Source organism: Sander lucioperca, chromosome 23, assembly GCF_008315115.2.
Source record: "Sander lucioperca isolate FBNREF2018 chromosome 23, SLUC_FBN_1.2, whole genome shotgun sequence".
Taxonomy (NCBI): Eukaryota; Metazoa; Chordata; class Actinopteri; order Perciformes; family Percidae; genus Sander; species Sander lucioperca.
In genome coordinates, this window is record NC_050195.1 from 4,972,762 (window position 1) to 4,993,159 (window position 20,398).

General features: G+C 39.3%; 1 protein-coding gene and 1 long non-coding RNA gene across 2 annotated transcripts in view; one reads left to right on the forward strand and one right to left on the reverse strand.

The window, feature by feature from the left end:
• Positions 1-20,398, forward strand: part of LOC116057839 (protein NLRC3-like) — a 556,293-nt gene that overhangs the window by 230,724 nt on the left and 305,171 nt on the right. Inside the window, exons 9-11 of the mRNA XM_035998138.1 lie at positions 4,515-4,661; positions 5,680-5,777; positions 6,868-8,174. Of these exons, the coding sequence (XP_035854031.1) occupies positions 4,515-4,661; positions 5,680-5,777; positions 6,868-8,174 (1,552 nt within the window). The remainder of the gene's footprint in view (positions 1-4,514; positions 4,662-5,679; positions 5,778-6,867; positions 8,175-20,398) is intronic.
• Positions 1-20,398, reverse strand: part of LOC116061929 — a 137,686-nt gene that overhangs the window by 115,309 nt on the left and 1,979 nt on the right. The window lies entirely within an intron of this gene.

A 20,398-nucleotide genomic window follows, 5' to 3' on the forward strand; every position in this document is an offset into this window, starting at 1 on the left:
AAACATCTTTTTGTATTCTATGTTGCCTGGAAATGCTTCCAACACTCTTGCGTGTCGCGTGAAAAATAGGCGTTGGCTCTATTTCTAGCACGCACACGTTTTCGGCGCAGCTCGAGCTGCACCTGAGACGTGCGTGTCACGCAGTGTGTAAGCTCTGACCTGTTACCATGGGAGCCGAAATAAAACAGACACGCCACGCAGCTGACACGCTCACGCCATGCAGCCAGTGTGTAACCGGCCTTAGGGTCAAGATACAACACTTCCGGCCTCGCTTTCACAATAAGAGTCTGGAGAAGAGCAGCAGAAACAAATATGGAAATATGGACATATGCTGCTTTTCTCTGTTTATATCATATTAACCCTTGTGAGGTATACGTGCAGTTTAGTGTCCCATATTCCCCCATACAGTGTCCTTAATTATGAAGCTGCTAAACCACCTGTGCTGTTTAAAAGGTGTTTTCATAGTAATTAATGTTTTCCGCTCAAAAAGTCATTTATTAAGTTATTTTGTTGCAAATGTGCATTATTTACAAGTGAAAAAATGGCAGGGTGACCCCGTTCTTCTGAAACGATTGTGACAAATGAGGCCAAATGTTTTCCCGGCACTAATACACACAGTTGCCACAATTTACAGCGTAGCCTAAAGAAATCATGATAGGCCCTACTTGCCTAACCCCCACCCCTCAAAACTCGTTTTATAAACACTACGGCGCTTTTCCGGCCGCACTCCGACCCAGTCACGAACGGCTCTGCTCACCTGGACCCGAGGGCCCGGGTACTCCAGACCAACCGAAGCACTCAGGCACGGTACCGCTACGTATGGGAGGAAGTCTGACTTAGAGGGGATCAGTCATAATCCCGCAGATGGTAGCTTTATGGGAGCTTTGGGACACTCACTTTTTGGAAAATAATAAACTAACCTGTCTTAAATAAGACCCTCGTCATTTGGGACACTCAGTTTTTGGAAAATAATTTGGGACACTAAACTGAACGTATATCCCCTTGTGAAGTCTCATTTCCTCTTCTTTCGAAGAAGTCCACTTTAAAATTTTAAATGAAATCTACCCAACAAACAAATTCTTAAGACTGAGATTACATTTTGATACAAATAACAGTGTTTTTTCTAATAAAGGAAATTGAGAATCTGGAACATGTATTTTATCTGTGCGAGTCAGTCTTTCTGGAGAGATCTGCAGAGCTGGTTACAGCGTGTGTGTGTGTGTGTGTGTGTGTGTGTGTGTGTCTGGTTACGGGGAACAGAGACACCACCTCTGACAGTGAAGAATATAAAGTTTGGTGTTGTTGTTGAAGATGAGAAAGTAGATTTTGTTCTCAATAATTTGGTGCTTTTAGGAAAACATTGGTTACATAAATGTAGATATTTTAAGACCAAACCGTCCCTGATCCATTGGAAGAATGAGTTCAATCTTTTGTGTAAGTCATTGAAACAGGTAAAGGATAAAAAAGCCCTTGAATTGATTTATTTACTTGAAACTCTTAATTTAATTTGAGATAGCCCCTTCTATTGATTTTTCTCTTACTTTCTTCTTCATGTTGATTTGTTATGTATAATCTCCTAAAGGTTTTGGTTATATTCTCGACCCGAGGCAAAAGCTCTTTTTATGAAGTGGAATTGTAAATATTTTTTTTTTGTTCAAATAACTGTATTCTGAATAAATGAATTAAAAAAATTAATTAAACTAAATATCTTTGAATTTCAGACAAGACAAGACATTTACAGACTTCACCTGATGGACATTTTCTCATATTTTCTGACATCTTATAGACCAAACGATTAATGGATGACTCTAGAAAATAATCCTTAGATGAATGAATAATAAAATAATGGTTAGTTGCAGCCCTAGAACTTAATGAATCAGGACTTTTTCTCCAAGTCCAGCCTCAGTTGTTGCCTCTCATGTTCTGAACATTGGAGTCACAGAGCTAAGAATATATATTTTAAGATAAACTCCTAATCATGTTCACTATACACATCATCACTATTCATCTGCCCGCTGCACATAGACTATATTATGTTTTACCCATTCTGCACTCAACCATTCAGCCTCTTTTCTCTCATGATAAACAACTATTTAGTTTATATTTGTTTCTGTATTTATTGTTTATTTCATAATAATGTTTAATATATGTGTTTGTGTACAGTATGTATGCACCAACCACCGAGGTAGATTCCTCGTCAGTGTAACTTCCAGTGGCAGAAATTTAGAGGAAAGGCCAGATGGTGAAGTCAGCCTTCAGCTGGTAGTTTGTTGATTTGGACAGCAGGTGGAGCTCCAACACACACACACACACACACACACACACACACACACACACACACACACACACACACACACACAGAAAGACACTCCCACTCAGATGAACTCATGTGACTGAAGAGGGGGAGGAGCAGATCAGGTCCATGAGAACAGGAAGAGTAGAGTCAGCTGAGACTCCATTTAGTGTGAAGAGAACAGAGCAGGAGGAGGAAACTGAAGGCTGAGGCAGGGTGAGTGCTAATCCAACATTTATTATTTTACTGTCAAAGTCTCTGAGTCTGTTTTCTCCCTGTGGACTGTAGAGGAAAGAAATGTTAGAATGAACTCAACAGTTTGATTCATCTGGACACAAAGTGCTGATTGGCTGAATAATTAATATATAATAATACACATTAAACCTGCTGTAGACCCAGAAAACACAGATTTAAAGATAACTGATGGAGTTCTGGATGGTTTTATTTAACTGTATACTGTGTGTGTGTGTGTGTGTGTGTGTGTGTGTGTGTGTGTGTGTGTGTGTGTGTGTGTGTGTGTGTGTGTGTGTGTGTGTGTGTGTCTACAGCAGTGCATTGTGGGTCTATAAGATCATCATGTGTGTAGCGTGGCTGTCCTGTGAGAACCACGTATCTCTAAAAGGTTTTCAAACTCTTGTTGGTGTCAGAAAAACAGCTGTTTTCAGCTTTGTGACGATGCATTTTCCAGCTGATCCAAGAGGCTTTTTAAAGACTTTATTTAGCTTTAACAAGTAGGAGAATTTCTCTCAACACATAAAGAAAGACTTCATCCTTCAGTTGATCACAAACATTCAACATCAACACATCTGGAGGTACGTGGTTTTCACTGGACAGGAAGGGGAGGACAAACTAAAGCTGTCAGACAAATGTAGTGGAGTAAAAAGACCAAGATGTCCCTCTGAGATGTAGCAGAACATCTTCTGTCTCTGTTGATCTGATTCAGCGTCTGCATTTAATGTCAACAGGAGAACAGCTTCAGCCACTGGAGGGCCTCACAGTCCTGGACCTGACAAGGTAAGAGTGGGTCTGAATACTGCAGTAATATTCAGGACCTGACAAGGTAAGAGTGGGTCTGAATACTGCAGTAATATTCAGGACCTGACAAGGTAAGAGTGGGTCTGAATACTGCAGTAATATTCAGGACCTGACAAGGTAAGAGAGGGTCTGAATACTGCAGTAATATTCAGGACCTGACAAGGAAAGAGTGGGTCTGAATACTGCAGTAATATTCAGGACCTGACAAGGTAAAAGTGGGTCTGAATACTGCAGTAATATTCAGCTTTCAAGTTGAAAACCGTGTGCAGAGTTGTGTCCGGTGACCTTTGCCTCCATGATCCTGGGACACCCTCCAAATGTTAGTAGCACCTAAACTCCAACCTGAGTCACAACTTAACGCTCCAACTAGTCTACGTTTGAATTTACACACAGCTGCTGCAACCCAGAGCTGAGATATAAATAAAGTCAAGTACAGATATGAGAAACTTCTACTTGAGTCCAGTAACAAAGTATTCAGGATTTAGGGAAAATATATTTCCATACAGATGTAGAGCTTTTCTAATGTTACAATATTTTACACTTTACTACTGGAGATGTCAACTTTTTACAAGAAATATCATGACTTTTTAAATATTACTTTTTTTTTTTAAATATTACTTATTTTTTCTTTAAAAAATTTGACCTTTTTTTGTAAAATATTTTCACTTTTTTCTTAACATGTTTTGACTTCTTTTAATATTTTGATTTCTTTTCTTTAAATATTTTGACTTTATTTCTTTAAATATGACAACTTTGTTTCCTGCCAAGTGATCAGTCAGGAATTTGGGTCAGAGTCTTTTTTAAATGTGACATCTGCCTTCTGTAGAAGCTTCAGGTTGTTGATCTGATTCAGCGTCTGCATTTAATGTCAACAGGAGAACAGCTTCAGCCACTGGAGGGCCTCACAGTCCTGGACCTGACAAGGTAAGAGAGCAGTCTGGTATAAAGTACTTGAAAGCAATACTTGAGTAAAAGTACAACTATGTTACCAGAAAATAACTTTGGTAGAAGTTAACGTCTCCTTTTAGAATATTACTGCAGTAAAAGTCTTAAAGTATCTGATATTTACTAAGTATCAAAAGTCATTTTCTGATATGAAATGTACTTAATTATTAGATGTGTACACTTGTGTGTCTTGATTCTTGTGTTGTGAGCTCCCAGTCAGTGTTCCTGTTTTACCTCTCAGACTGACTTCAGATCAGAAGATGAGTGATTTGGAGGAAGAGGAGGACGGAGCAGAGTCTGTAGTATCTGGCTGTCAGTCTATGAAGAGTGACTGGTCCAGAATAGATCCTCCAGACTTCAGTAATGAACCTGGACCCTTAGACACAAAGTAAGAGAACTGATACTATCTCATTGATATGACTCATTTTCAGATTCCTCTACTAATAATGATAATAAAATGCATAAATCAACACCAAAATACAATCAGAATAACATGACCTTCCATGGTTGGATTTATACCTCTGCATCCCAAGTTTTAGATCGTATCAGACTCTCCCATTCAATGTTCCTTACAGTTTATCTTGACGATAATTTTTTTTTTACAATAAAAATAAAAATCTTAAAATTAAAAAATAAAATGTTTCCAAAACTTAAAATAATTCATAGTTTGAAAATTTAGGTTTCGCACGTGTTCGAGGTTATGACAAAAAAATGCTTCGCAGAAAATCTTTTAAACTGACCGTTGTCAATCTGAAATGAAGGTCATTGATTGATTGATTGATTGATTGATTGATTGATTGATTGATTGATTGAAACTGTGGCGGCACAGTTGAGGTAATTAAGGGAAACTGATCACTAAATGTTTAATAAGACAATCAGAGAGGAAAAGCAGTTATTAGTGTTTATGAAAGCAGGAGAGTTTAAATAAAAGGAACATTTTCATTACAGACTGAAATCAAACAGAACAGTAACAACACGTTTACTGTTCTCTGAGAACATCTGAGCTTTGAGACAGTTTTGGTCAAATGTTGATATCTTTCAACAACAATCAACAAATCATTTCAGTTATAAAGAGATTTCTTTGTTTGTCTTTGTTTTGGGGGGGCAGTAGCTCAGTCTGGAGGGAGTTGGGTTGGGAACCGGAGGTGAAGTCCCCGTACGGACCAAAAGGACAGAGTGTGGACTGGTAGCTGGAGAGATGCCAGTTCACCTCCTGGGCATTGCCAAGGGGCTCTTGAGCAAGGCACCGAACCCCCCCCAACCACTCAGCGTGCCTGTCCAGCACTCTGACATCACTCCATTTGTGCATGTGTATTTCTGGCCAGTGTGTTTTAACAGAATGTAAATTATAATTTCCCCACTGGGGATCAATAAAAAGTATAACTTATGAATTACTAAATTCACAGAGAGAAGAGGAGTGATGTTTCTGAGGAGGAGCTGTCCAGAACCAGAACCAGAACCAGAGCTGGACTGCAGACAGCCAGTCAGAGCAGCTCTGAAAAAAGTAAGTCTGTCCATCTGTCTGCTGATGTCTTCATGTCTCAAACACAACTGTTGTGTCATACAGCACCAACATTTAGCATCATTATAAATATCATTACATTTTAATTCTACCTGACATTTAACTGAATGTGTTTTCTGCTCCAGTGAAGATATCTGCTCTGTATCACTTCTCCTGTGTTCCTGTCTGTACTTTCAGATATCAGCTTTATTTGACTGTTTACTGAATGTTTTAGTCATGCTTTGTTAACTTACTGCTGATGTAAACAAACTCATCCTGTTGCTGCTTCTCTCAGGCTCCATCTCCACCGCTACGTTGTAGTTTTTAACCTCTGTTTAAACTAACACGCCCAAACCTCATATGTCATCAACATTCTGGTATAATGAACATACACAGGAGGCAGCGTGGAGACTCCGCCCACGTAACGGTAACGTTAGTAGCTTTAAGTCTCAGAGAATGAGACGTCGTGACTGATAAGACTCAATCAGGAGGAGAAACGTTGGCGTCAGTGTCTGTGTTGTCAAAGAAACACCAGAGCAGGGGGAATGAGAGGGGGAAACACCAGAGCAGGGGGAATGAGAGGGGGAAACGCCAGAGCAGGGGGAATGAGAGGGGGAAACACCAGAGCAGGGGGAATGAGAGGGGGAAACGTAGCAGAAGATATTCCTTTTTAAACCAAAACGTAGCAATCTGAATGCAGCCTTAAAGGTTTCCACCAACAAACCAGCAGGAGTCTTTTCTTGTGAAGCAGTAAATGAAGTGTATTTGTCAGCCAGATTCACAGTTCTTTGTTCTTGGTGATATTCAATAAAAACACCAGCTGCTGATGCTCTGCTTCCTCTGCTGTCAATCAAACATGTTCACTGACACACAGTCAGAGGCTGAGAGACAAAGGAGCAATCCTGAGGCTGCTCCTTCAACAGAAAAACACAATTAAATAAACTAAATGTTAAAACCATGATGTCTGTTTTTACTTTAAGAAGGGATGATTACTTTATAACATTTACTACTTAGTTTTCATGCAGTATTGATAATAAATACTATCAAAACTTTTCTTATTCTTTTGGTCTTTGACCTTTGTCCTTTTTTCTAGAGATCGGTGGTCAGCATAAACATAAACATAAGATCAGAGTGAAGGAGACATATGAACGTGTGACTGAAGGAGCTGATCAAACAGGAAGTGAAACCCCCCTCAACAGGATCTTCACTGAGGTCTACATCACAGATGAACTGAGTGAAGAAGTTAATACCCAACATGAGGTGAGGCAGCTCGAGACAGCTTCCAAGATGAAGACCCTCCATGACTCTCCAATCAAGTGCAGCGACATCTTTAAAGCCTTACCTGACCAACAGAAACACATCAGAGTCGTTATGATGATCGGCGTCGCTGGCGTTGGAAAAACCTTCTCAGTGCAGAAGTTCTGTCTGGACTGGGCCGAGGGTTTGGAAAACCAAGATGTGGATCAGGTGATTCCTCTTTCCTTCAGGGAGCTGAACTTGATCAAAGATGAGCAGTACAGTCTTCTGGAGCTGCTCCGTGTTTTCCATCCAACATTACAGGAGGTCACAGCAGAGCAGCTCGCTGGCTCTAAAGTTCTCTTCATCTTTGACGGCCTGGATGAAAGCAGACTTTCACTGGATTTCAACAAGAGGAAGGTTGTTTCTGATGTCACACAGAAGTCATCAGTCAACGAGCTGTTGACAAACCTCATCCAGGGGAAGCTGCTTCCCTCGGCTCTCGTCTGGATAACTTCCCGACCTGCAGCAGCCAATCAGATCCCTCCTGCATGTGTTGACAGGGTAACAGAAGTACGAGGCTTCACTGACACCAAGAAGGAGGAGTACTTCAGGAAGAGAGTCAGTGATGAAGAGCTGTCCAGCAGAATCATCTCCCACATCAAGACATCCAGGAGCCTCCACATCATGTGTCTGATCCCAGTCTTCTGCTGGATCACTGCTACAGTTCTGGACCACATGTTGACTACAGACCAGAGAGGAGAGCTGCCCAAGACCCTGACTGACATGTACTCACACTTCCTGCTGGTTCAGACAAAGAGGAAGAAGCTCAAGTATGCTGAGGGACATGAGACGAGTCCACAGGAGCTGACGGAGGCTGACAGGGAAGTTCTTCTGAAGCTGGCGAAGCTGGCATTTGAACAGCTGAAGAAAGGAAACATCATGTTCTACCAAGAAGACCTGGAGCGCTGTGGTCTGGATGTCACAGAGGCCTCGCTGTACTCAGGAGTTTGTTCAGAGATCTTCAAAAGAGAGAGTGTGATCTTCCAGAAAACAGTCTACTGCTTCGTTCATCTGAGCGTTCAGGAGTTTCTGGCTGCAGTCTACATGTTCCACTGTTACACCAACAGGAACACACAGGTACTCAAGGACTTCCTGGGGAAAGCCTGGGACAACAGTGACCTGAATGATGGCAATGATAACAATTACCCATCCCTGGATGTCTTCCTGAAGACAGCCATGGAGCAATCCCTTGAAAGTAAAAATGGCCACCTGGACCTGTTTGTCCGGTTCCTTCATGGCCTCTCTCTGGAGTCCAACCAGAGACTCTTAGGAGGCCTGCTGGGTCAGACAGACAACAGTTCTGAAATCATCCAGAGAGCCACCAACAACCTGAAGGAGATGAACAGTGATGGGATCTCTCCTGACAGAAGCATAAACATCTTCCACTGTCTGACGGAGATGAACGACCACTCAGTCCATCAGGAGATCCAAGAGTTCCTGAAGTCAGAGAACAGATCAGAGAAGAAACTCTCTGTGATCCACTGCTCAGCTCTGGCCTACATGCTGCAGATGTCAGAGGAGGTTCTGGATGAGTTGAACCTGCGTCAGTACAACATATCAGATGAGGGACGACTGAGACTGATTCCAGCTGTGATGAACTGCAGAAAGGCTCGGTAAGTCCAGATGTGATTAAAAACACAATAAATCAATGTAAAGCTGAAGCCATCAGTATTAGAGTAAAGATACACACTTCACACACATTTACATTGTAAATCATGAACAAGACTGTTCTTAATCCCACCCAAAAAAAATATACGTTTTCTATATTTCTCCCCCACTAGTTTTGGTGATATTTGTGTTTCCATAAAACAGCTCTTGAACATCAGTAACAGTTTATTTATTTATTCGACAGGGACAATTCACAGCTCCTTATCAGTACCAGAATTAGCTATAAGATAATTTTCATCTGTAGTCCCTGGGCAGGAAACAGAGAATAACATCTCTGTCAAAAGGGAAATCTAACACTGTAGTAAAAGACAACAATCAGATTTCACAGTATTAAAACTCACCCACTACAACAACAAACAACAAAAACCACAACACAACAACACTACTTTGACAACAAGAACCACAACATGATGACAACAGCAACAATACAAATTCACAACATTAAAACACCACAACAATAGAACCAACAATAACATCCCAACATTTAGACACCACTACAACAGGACTTCACTACATAAAGATTGGCTGTTTGGGTTGATGATTGATGGGAGCATGATTGGGTTGATTTCAGCCATGATTTCAACTTTAATTTAAAACCAGCAAAGTTGTTCCATTCTCTGATCTCTCTTGGTACTGAGTTATAATACTTTGTGTCTCTAACAGAGAATACTGATCTGCCTGACTCAGTAGATCTGTTCTGTACTGTACATTCACCTCTGTTGGTCGTCCTAGTTCTCCTCCCAGTGCCTGAACGTAGTGACACAAACTCATTTAATGTTGGAGCGGCCAGATAGACTAGACTAGACTAACATCAGCAAGAAACAAAACTTTCAAAGGTCATGAGATTATGTCTTTTAAAATGTGACACAGTCTGGATCCTTTCCCCCTCAACAATGATTTCTGGCTGACTTCCATTTTTTCTATTATAAAAATATATGCAGTTCAGGAGGAGAGTTGTAATGCAGCACAGGAGACATCGAGAAGAACTGCAAATCAAAACCCACAAAATCACAATAAATTCAGATCAATCTGGTGAACAGGTAGAGAATGGCAATGAAAGGGCCGGAGAAAGAGGAAATGTGACAGAATAAGAGGGCTGATGTTATGAGGATCCATAACAACACAATGACAAAGTCACTCTACTCATTTTAGGGAAAAGCTCATTGATTAGGACATAGTAATGTTGAGCTACACATTTAAAACATCATCACACTAATTGGATTATGAATGGATTTTTATCTACTTCATTTGTTCTTCATTCAGATTGAGGTGCTGTTTGTCAGAGATTTGTAGAAAAAGTCATATTGTGATTTACACAATACTATGATTGCAAAAATAAAAGCACCAAACAGTAAATAAAAAATGGCTTGCAAAATAAACCCAGAAAACCCTCAACATGTTGGGTTCCTTAAAAAAGTTCAACAAAATATATAGAATATAAAAACATAAAAACATAGTCTATAAAAAAGGAAGAAAGGAACAATTAAAAAAGTAAAGAAAATAAAGAATGAAGAAAGAGAGTCAAGGAAAATTAATGGAAAAAAAACAAAGGACATGTTTGCTACAGTTACAGGGATGCAATTAAAGGGGGAAAGATCATTGATTAGGACAAAGTAATGTTGAGCTACACATTTAAAACATCAACATATCTGATCTTCATTCAGATTGGTTGACTGCTGTTTGTCAGAGATCAGCTGTGTTTCTCTGGTCTCAGCTCTGAAGTCCAACCCCTCCCATCTAAGAGAGCTGGACCTGAGCTTCAACCTTAACCTGAAGGATTCAGGAGTGAAGCAGCTGTGTGCTGGATTGGAGAGTCCAAACTGTAGACTGGAGACTCTGAGGTCAGTTCATCTATTTTATTCGTGTACAGTGTAAATCTATCAAAATTAAATCCATAACAGAAGTTTCAGAAAGCAGGTTTAGTGAAAACTCTGAGTTAGTTAACCCTGAGATGAGGGAAACAGAAAGAGAGGTTAATCAAACCTGAGAGAGAGGGGGAACTCCAGCCTGTTATAGAAAGAGAGGGGACTTAACCTCAGAGTCACTTACTATGGGAACTTAACCTCAGAGTCAGTTACTATGGGAACTGAGTCTGTGAACCTAACCTGGTCGGGATCAGGTTTTCTTCTCTCAGTCTTCTCCCTCTGACACAGAGCTCTTTCATTTCCTTATTCATTCATTCATTCATTCATTCATTCATTCATGCTGTATCAGGCACATGTTAGCGCAGTTTGTTATCTGCATTTTTATGGATATTTTTCTCTCCAGTGATGCACTTTAGGACTCAAACACAGAAACACAGAGGCACAGAAAAACACATAGATGGTTAAAGTGATATATTGTAAAAGTTTTATGTAATTATTTACAGGGAATTAATTACAGGAGAGTTATTGAGAAAAAGTGTTGATGCTTCTCACCCGATCAGTTTTCCCCAGCAACTCCCAAAACTCACAGTGAAACACAGTGGGAATATATACTTGTTGCAGAACAAAGAAACCTTTGCTCATTGGAAAGCAGCCAAATTAATATTTTTACAAACCAATCAAAAGGTTGTTCAACAATTTCCAGTAGCCAATGGCAAGCTTTTACATGTCTCCGTATAGTTAGCTTGTCCTTCAATAGTCATTCAAATATATTGTCTTCTTCTTTCAATGACAAACTGTCAGAACTTCACTCAGTTTAACAAACATATTTTATAAATAGTCTAAAGCCTCTCTACAGCTCATAAATCAGTGAACAAGAAAAGCCCTTTACATAGGTAATCTGACTACTCTCAATGTCATAGCTCATACAACAGTGATGCATGCAGAGAAATGTTCAAATGATTATCAAAACTTAAAGGACCATGACTTTCCTTATCAGCATGAATAAAAAAAACAGTGTTGGTTTATTAACCATGTTAGGCAGACTATAAAACATTTTATTCTCAAAACATGGCATTTTCTTTAGTCGAGGATCCCATTGCTGTATTACTCCTCAGGGAGTTAAACATACGTCTGGAGATGATATTGAGGCCCCGACTATAGATGTATTTTCATCTCCAGATACTAGCCTATACCTATCTGAGCGGTGTGGTTTTTCTTCCCAGTCTATCAGTTATGTAGCATACATAGCTTATCCGTCCTCATATCACTTATGTCACCCATCATTAACATGCTCTACATCCCAGCACATTCGTGGAATGTTAAAATAAATGTTTTGATACTGCTTTTGCTATTCAAACCGTGGTTATAGCCAATTCACTTTAAAGTGCCCATATTATGAAAAAATCACTTTTTCTGGGATTTGGGGTGTTATGTTGTGTCTCTGGTGCTTCCACACACATACAAACTTTGAAAAAAATCCACCCATGCTGTTTAGAGTGAGATACGGTTTCTGAATGTGTCCTGCCTTCAGTCTCTGGGTGAGCTGTTCAAAATCGGCACGGCTTGTGACGTCACAAGCCGAAACGAGCAGGCTAACCGCAACCATTAGCTCGTTAGCATGCTAACGCTAATGCTAACGCTAATGCTAACGCTAGCATGCTACCTCGTTCTCAATAGCAAAGCACTGCTACAACACACACAAGTTCACCATAATCTACAAAAGAACTACTTCCATGTGCGCCCTCATTTAGAAGTCTCCCAGCTAATCCTGCCTTGTAACTGACCGAAGTTGTAGAAACAGCCTTTCTTTTACTGTCTATGGAGCTAGCTAGCTGACATGATCTACATCTGAGCTACTGGGCATGTGCAGTGCAATCAAAGACAGTACAGAAGAAGAAGAAGAAAAGAGGTCTCACTCTGTAGCTAAAACAGAGACCAGCTGAAAAGAGGATCTGCAGCAGTGAGAGAGAGCACTGCAGTACAACAAAAATATGGTGTTTTTTGAAAATTAAACCATGTAAACCTATTCTGGTACAACCTTAAAATACAATTATGAACCTGAAAATGAGCATAATATGGCTGCTTTAAGAGCCTAACCTAATTCTGATTTTGAGTGTTTAAATATCATTAATACAGGTTATTGTGATATTCTCACTGATGCTTTGAGTTACGTTAGTTACATTTACAACATTGTTGATGTGGAGCATATTAGTAAAGCCACTGTAGCAATGCGCCATCAGAAGACTGTGACTGGACACAAACCAGTGAGAGCCATTAAAAGGAGCTCAACAGTATTGCAGGTGAATGATGTAAAGTCTTTGAAATAAAAGATTATGAATTATAGTTCTGTTGATGATGGTGCTGCAGCCTCAGAATGGGATTAGTAGGCCTACGACTTTTTTCGCCCCTGCTGGATTGCACCTTAATGTAATATTATACCTATGATTAAATATTATATTAATACACTATATTGGAACTTGCACATTTACTCTAGCAGCAATTTTCTCACACACAAATTCTCTCTCTTTTGCAGCAGCTGCTGTGTTGCTTTCTTAACAAAATACATGTTCAAACTCGCTGTATGTGTGCAAGAGTATTTCAGCCGACCAGTTTGTTTGTGGTTGTTACCATGGTGAATCATAGTATCATGGCTCCATTCATGCAGTCTTTTTATTGTGGTGGTGCACGTGAGTGAACCTACTCTGAGTTGATTGAACCAACTCTAATCAGCTGTTCTGGAACCGAAAACTCAGAGTTTCCATCTCAGGGTAAATCAACTCAGAGATCAGGGTTAGACTCAGAGTTTGTTAAACCTCCTTCATGAAACGGGCCCCTGATGTAGTCTGGACTCAAACTGGATCAATTTTTGTCAGACAACTTTAAGATTTATTCTTCAATGTCCTGTAAAATTAAATCAATATTCAAAAATGTGTTTACATGTGAAATGCATTTATAAATTAAAAAAAAGAAATAGGGCTGCACAATTTGTAGAAAAATTCATATTGTGATTTATAATACCATGATTGCAAAGATAAATACACCAAACAGTAAAAGCTTGCAAAAGAAACCCAGAAAACCCTCAACATGTTGGGTTCCTTAAAAAAGTTCAACAAAATATATACAATATATATAATATAATATAAAAACATAGTCTATAAAAAAGGAAGAAAGGAAGAATTAAATAAGTAGAGAAAATAAAGAATGAAGAAAGAGAGAGAAGGAAAAGTAATTGAAAAAAAAACAAGGGACATGTTTGCTAAATATAAATATTTTTAAAGCCAACATTTCCTGTCATCTGCTGCCATGGTTGGTCACATTGAACTCAACTGAGGATGTTAAATATCTCTGTAACTTAGTTAGCATGGCCTTATGAATGATGACAGGTATGATGACGTCTTTTAGATTTGTTTCTATGATTAGTGTCAATGTGTTCAGAAGACTCATCCCTACCTGAAACATTAGGATATTAGTGAAGATAAGCTACACTTCATTCACAAGACAATGAAACATGTTGATTTATAATAAACTTTAATAAGATGATCCTGTTTAACCTGTCAAAATTAGAGCTTACTGTGTGTAATTATTGTAAATGATATATCAAGTTGTGTTCAGGTGTTTCGGTTCTTTAAACCTTCAGCTCTGAAAAGATTATTAAACACTGAATGATTTCAAGCAGGAACATTGTCTTCTAAAGTTACATCATTTATTCTTTATTCAGATTGAGGTGGTGCTGTTTGTCAGAGATCAGCTGTGCTGCTCTGGTCTCCGCTCTGAAGTCCAACCCCTCCCATATGAGAGAGTTGGATCTAAGAGACAACAAGGAGCTGAAGGATTCAGGAGTGAAGCTGCTGTGTGGTTTTCTGGAGAGTCCAAACTGCAGACTGGAGACTCTGAAGTCAGTTCACTGCCTCTCTGTAATTATTATAGATCTAATATGTTTAACAATTGAATTTGAATTCATGTACAAACACAACTTACATCCATGAAGTTATAAATGTTCTTTTTGTTCATATTTTAGTTTCTTGTAGTAAATTTAGTCTGCAGTCAGAAGAGACTTTAGTCTGGCTATCACCATCAGGCTGGTTTAGTCTAAAGAGACTTGTGTTTGTTAAAGAAACTGTAGAAAATGTCCAGTAAGTTGTTAAAGTAAATTAATGTTTATAATTGTTGGTAAATTGTCACATGGTTTTAAATTGCTAATGTTTACTTGCTGAAATAGAAATATTTATTTGTTTTGGTCTGATCAATGATATTGATTTTTCAGAACACAGCTGTTTAGAGGATGAATATAGTATTGATCATTTATTGGCTGGCATGATGATGATCCACAATGACAAAATCTCTCTACCCATTTTAGGGAAAATGTCATTGATTAGGACATAGTAATGTTGAGCTACACATTTAAAATATAAACACATCTAAATGGATTATAAATAGATTTTTATCTTCATTCATTCTTTATTCAGATTGAGGAACTGCAGTTTGTCAGAGATCAGCTGTGTTTCTCTGGCCTCAGCGCTGAAGTTCAACCCCTCCCATCTGAGAGAGCTGGAGCTGAAGCACAACAGTCTGAAGTGGTCAGATGTGGAGCAGCTGCGTGATCTGAAGGAGAGTCCAGACTGTAGATTGGAGACTCTGCAGTAAGTAGAGGGTTGGATTCAGTCCATGCTGGTTTCAGCAGTATGAAACTAAACCCAGTTAGTATCAAAGCAAAGATCCAGTATTTTCTGTAAACCTCCAACCTTGTCAATGAAGCTGTTAGAGGAGAGAGAGAACAGTCAGCCAATCAGGCTGTCTGTTCTCTCTGAACCCAACAGCAGTAAATCATCATTAAAGTGAGCAGTGAACGTCTCTCTGTTTCTGCAGTAATGATGCGTTCAGGACTCTCGGCAGTTTATTTCCACTGTGTACTTCAATGAAATCTGCAGAGTCAACAGACTTGATGCCCAAAGTCTCTGCAGGTCTGTGAGCTTCACTCCAACACGTTAACATGAGAGCTGAAAGAAAGCAGGCTGCCTACACAGCCGCTCCACTTGGTGTCTGAACAGGACTGAAGTCTCTGCTTCTCTTTATACTGGATGTGCTGCATCACTGACTGACAGCTGATGAATGGAGAATTTTTCCCAGGTGAACGTTACAGGGGTCAGTATATGATTCTATTTGCGGTGGTAGCTAACCCAGGGTGGTGGTTGCACGCGCGGAAAGAGACAGACTTCTTATATTAATTGTACTGCAAATATTTTTGGCAACTTAAATAGCTTAAATAGACAATCTGCCCCCAGTCCCATCCTCAAGGCTATAAGGGTGCCGGGGCAGTCACAGCACACAATGTAATCTTTCAACTAACAAAAACAATATAAATTTGCTCTTTGACAAAACTAAAGATACCACAAGTTGTAATTCTGTTTAACAGCCAGATGCTGTTCACCTCTTTGTGACCTTCTGCATGCAAGACAGAAAATAAACCTAATTGTTCCTGTATATGTTGTTAACTTGTTGAACATGAACAGCATTCTAATGTTTGCAACTTACCCAATTACCCTAGTGGGGATTGTTTTGTGTCTCTGACACATAAAATAACAATAACAACATAACAAGTGTAATGTTTTCTATTTTGAAATATTGATAAATAAATAGTCAGTGATGTTGAATAGCCTGTAGGCCTACAGTAGTGTAACAGACCGTCCCTCGCATCTCGCGGCTCGCATCAGGTGTTAAAATGAACTGTACCAAAACACGGGGGAAAGTATTTAACGCAACATACGAGACGTTTTATTTTTACAGGATATGAATTTCTCAATTTAATACTGCTAGACGGCAGCGCAGCCCGCCGCGCAGACAGACAGCAGTTGGAGCTCCATGGACGGAGAGCTCTGCGTCCATCAGCAGCTGTTTCTCGCTGCGCTGCCGGTCCCCAGACCAGCATGGTCACCTGGAGAGTCCGGTACAGTCTGACTCTGCAAACGGAGATACCATCAGCTCTATACAGCGGAGCGTTCAGATCAGTTAAATCAGCGCCAGCAGCATACAGTAGTGACTGTGGATGAGAGGGAGGCCGACTGCTGAACATCAGACGTTTTGGAGCTCGTGATATTTCTTTGGCGCTGGTTAAAACCTCTTTGGGGTGCACCAAAACTTTCTCTATGCAGGAAAAACCCTGAATAAATACCGGTAATAACTTCATAGTACTAACCATTAAACTCAGGACGGACTCCAGTCGTCTTCTCTGGGGGGAAGAAGATGGATGTGGGAAAAAGCAACTTCTTCTTCTGTGTGTTAATTAGCGGATCGCAAACCAAGTTTAAGGCTCATACCACCACCTACATTACTGTATTGGAGGGTGTAGAATAATTAATGGCATTAATTAATCTGAACGGAGGATTAGGGTCTGTTGTGTTTGTGTGTGAGAGAGAGAGAGAGAGAGAGAGAGAGAGAGAGAGAGAGAAAGAGAATATATAGCAGTATATGACGGTCAACATTGATTGCGTGGCGGGCTGCCACAGATATATCAATGTATGGGAAACACTGGGGGTACATATGTCATATGTCGTATATATGTAATATGACATACAATGAACACAACAATCTTTGGTTAGTTATTTACTGTCTTCTATCATAGGTTCAAGCTGGTCATTTCAGCTTCACACTAGAGGCTGGATAGTCCATTAAATATATGTGTTAGATTATTATGAATTATTTGTAGGCTTCAGTACTTATGATATCTACAGGTAATGTTTAATTGAATATACACAGAAGGGAAGATTTCTCCATTCTCAGCTGAGGTGGACAGCATAGAGCTGCAGTGTTTTACCATTGTAATTTACACTGCATACATTAGCTTAGCAGCTAGCTCATAACTTAATACCGTTAACCACCATACAGTTGTGATGCGTTGCTTCTTCACCACGGTATGAAAACTACATACAGTCACAGCCATATTCATCTCTTCTGTTATCTTCTTCTTTCATCAGATGGACGGGGCCTCGGCTTCCAGTAAAGTGATCAGAAGGAGGATGTTGGAGGATCAGCTGAGTCCTGATGATCCGAGAGCTTGAAGCAGCAGCATCACCTCTAACTGGGCCATGTTACTGGGAGGTAGAGTGGAGAGACTGACTGAGGCTCTGCACGGTTCATCATTAGCAATGACACGTGGTCATGAAAGAAGTATGTCGGGCAAGTTGATTGGCCGACATCAGCCTCTCCTGGTCAGTGACGGTGGCTCTGTCTACATCAGAATCAGCTGACTCAGCATACGTCAGACTACAGAGTGGAGCCAAGTGTGTAGAGCATATGTTTGCTAACATTTCACATTTTAACATCAATGGTAAACTTCACTGTCGTCGCTGCAGGACAGTCCCCTGTTTGTCAGATAAACTTAACTGCACCGCCCGCTGAAACAACCGTTACCTCACAGAGCCCTTTCCCCCCCCCCCCCCCCCACAGTAACATCTTCTCTTCTAAATTAACCATGGTAGCCAATGAGAATTGAGTGATTCATTAGTTGATTTTTCTTTCACATTTCAACCAAGTCCGCAATTTCTTTGGTTTGAGCTAAAAAAAAAAGTGGCGGCACATTACTGTGGTAAAGAGGTCGGCTGAAACAAGCAACCAACAAAAAGATGAGGATGATTCAAAGAAAAGAAGAACAGTGGGCGACAATAGAGAGGTTCATGAATGGCTGATTCATGACAGCAGTACAGAACAAATAAAAAGATTACAAACACATACATATATATATATATATATATATATATATATATATATATATATATATATATAAATATACATACATATATTCATATGTTGTTGATAATCACAGACTGTCAGAATAATGCTATAAACTATGATATATATATAATAAAACACCCAAAAGTCAATGATTGTTTCATAGAACCATCCACATTACTTTTGGGGCAATTTGGTTGATAGAAACCCAAATTTCTGCTAAAGAAAACTTTGAAAATGGGTCAAATTTGACACGAGGACACCAGGAGGTTAATAAAGATTACAAGAACAAAGCTGAGTCAGCATCACACTGTCAACAGGAAATGGATTATATATATATATATATATATATATATATATATATATATATATATATATATATATATATACTTTTTTTTTTTTTTTTTTTTTTCAACAAAAACAAAAATAAGTGTCATGCTTTTATTTAACCCTCCTGTTGTCCTCGGGATTAAATTGGACCCGTTATCAAAATGTCTAAATTTAAACAAAATATGAGTTTCTTTCCCAACCAAATTACCAAGGAAATAACATAGATGGTTCCAGGTTCACAAATACAGTCAATGATCACTACTTTCATTGAATTTTGAGTTGTTTTTATTCAGTTTTATAGCAAAAATGAATTTTTTTCTTAACAGTATTCTGACTCAGCTCTGACATCAACATACATTCCTCTAATATTAGTTAAAATGATTCATAATTTCAGCTTTTTTTACTGAAAAATTAGGAATAATTTAAAAATCCAACAGGGGTTTATTGACCATGAATTCTGAAAAATAAGTGTAACACTAGTGGTAATAAGGTGGTGTTGGCGTGTTTACAGTACTAGTGGTAGTGGACACAAAGCCTCAACAGTAAAAAAAAAAAAAAAAAAGCAACAAAAACATTGAAAAAAGTGTCCAAAAAAGGGACAAAAATGTCAGAAAAAGTATCACAAAAGTGTTAATTTTCTATTTTGACCCAAGACAAGTGCCATCAGCGGGGGAAGACAACACGAGGGTTAAGAGAAATCTTATTGCATGTCTCATATAGCTTTCTTTCTTTCAGTTTGGGCTTCATAAAGCCCCCAAAAAATGTCGGCAAAAATGTTTCTTAGCCATCATAGACAAAAGCACCAAAAATGTCCGAAAAAGCGTTAAAAAAACACATAAAGCAATGAAAAAGCGCCCAAAAAGTGGAAAAAGGGGATGTAGATTATAGCTTTGGAAATAAAGGTGTCATGTACTGAAATAAAGTTGTTTTTGTGACGTGATTATGTCTGTTTGGCTTTTGTGAAAATAAGTTAAAACAACAAAAGCAGTCAGTGTAACATGATTTGACAGTATTTATTGTTTATTTCCATATACAAAAAGATATAAGTGAAATAAGCCTTCTTTTTCTTTTCAGTGATTTTATTTGTAGTTGAACAGGTTGTGTGTGTGGCGTCTAGAACTACATTCATTCATTCATCCAATAATGATCCTGGCACTGAGTAGAGACAAAGACAGATTTACTATAGATTTATGAAAATAGATGAGAGAGAGAGAGAGAGAGAGAGAGAGAGAGAGAGAGAGAGAGAGAGATGAGAGAGAGAGAGAGAGAGAGAGAGAGAGAGAGAGAGAGAGAGAGAGAGAGAGAGAGAGAGAGAGAGAGAGAGAGAGAGAGAGAGAGAGAGAGAGAGAGAGAGAGAGAGAGAGAGAGAGAGAGAGAGAGAGAGAGAGAGAGAGAGAGCACACACTTCTTTTCTTTCTTTTAGGCAGATCTAGCAGTTTTTTTCTACAAACCACCACAGTTTGAAAAAAAAGATTCTTCCTAACCAACCCGTCTTCACTCCTCACTCCTAAAATAGACGCAAAAATCCCCCTTCAGTGTGTTTGTAGAACGTACCGGGGAGAGCAGCAGGTACACGGGTTTGAAGATGACGTAGTATTAAGAGCGACTACGGTAGAGAATAGTATGTAAGGCCGAAAATCCACATAGGGAGGTTGGTCGGGGGGGTGGATGGGTCAAACAACACAGGACTTTCACCCAGGAGACCGGGAATCATGTCCCTCGTGTCACATTTCCTAA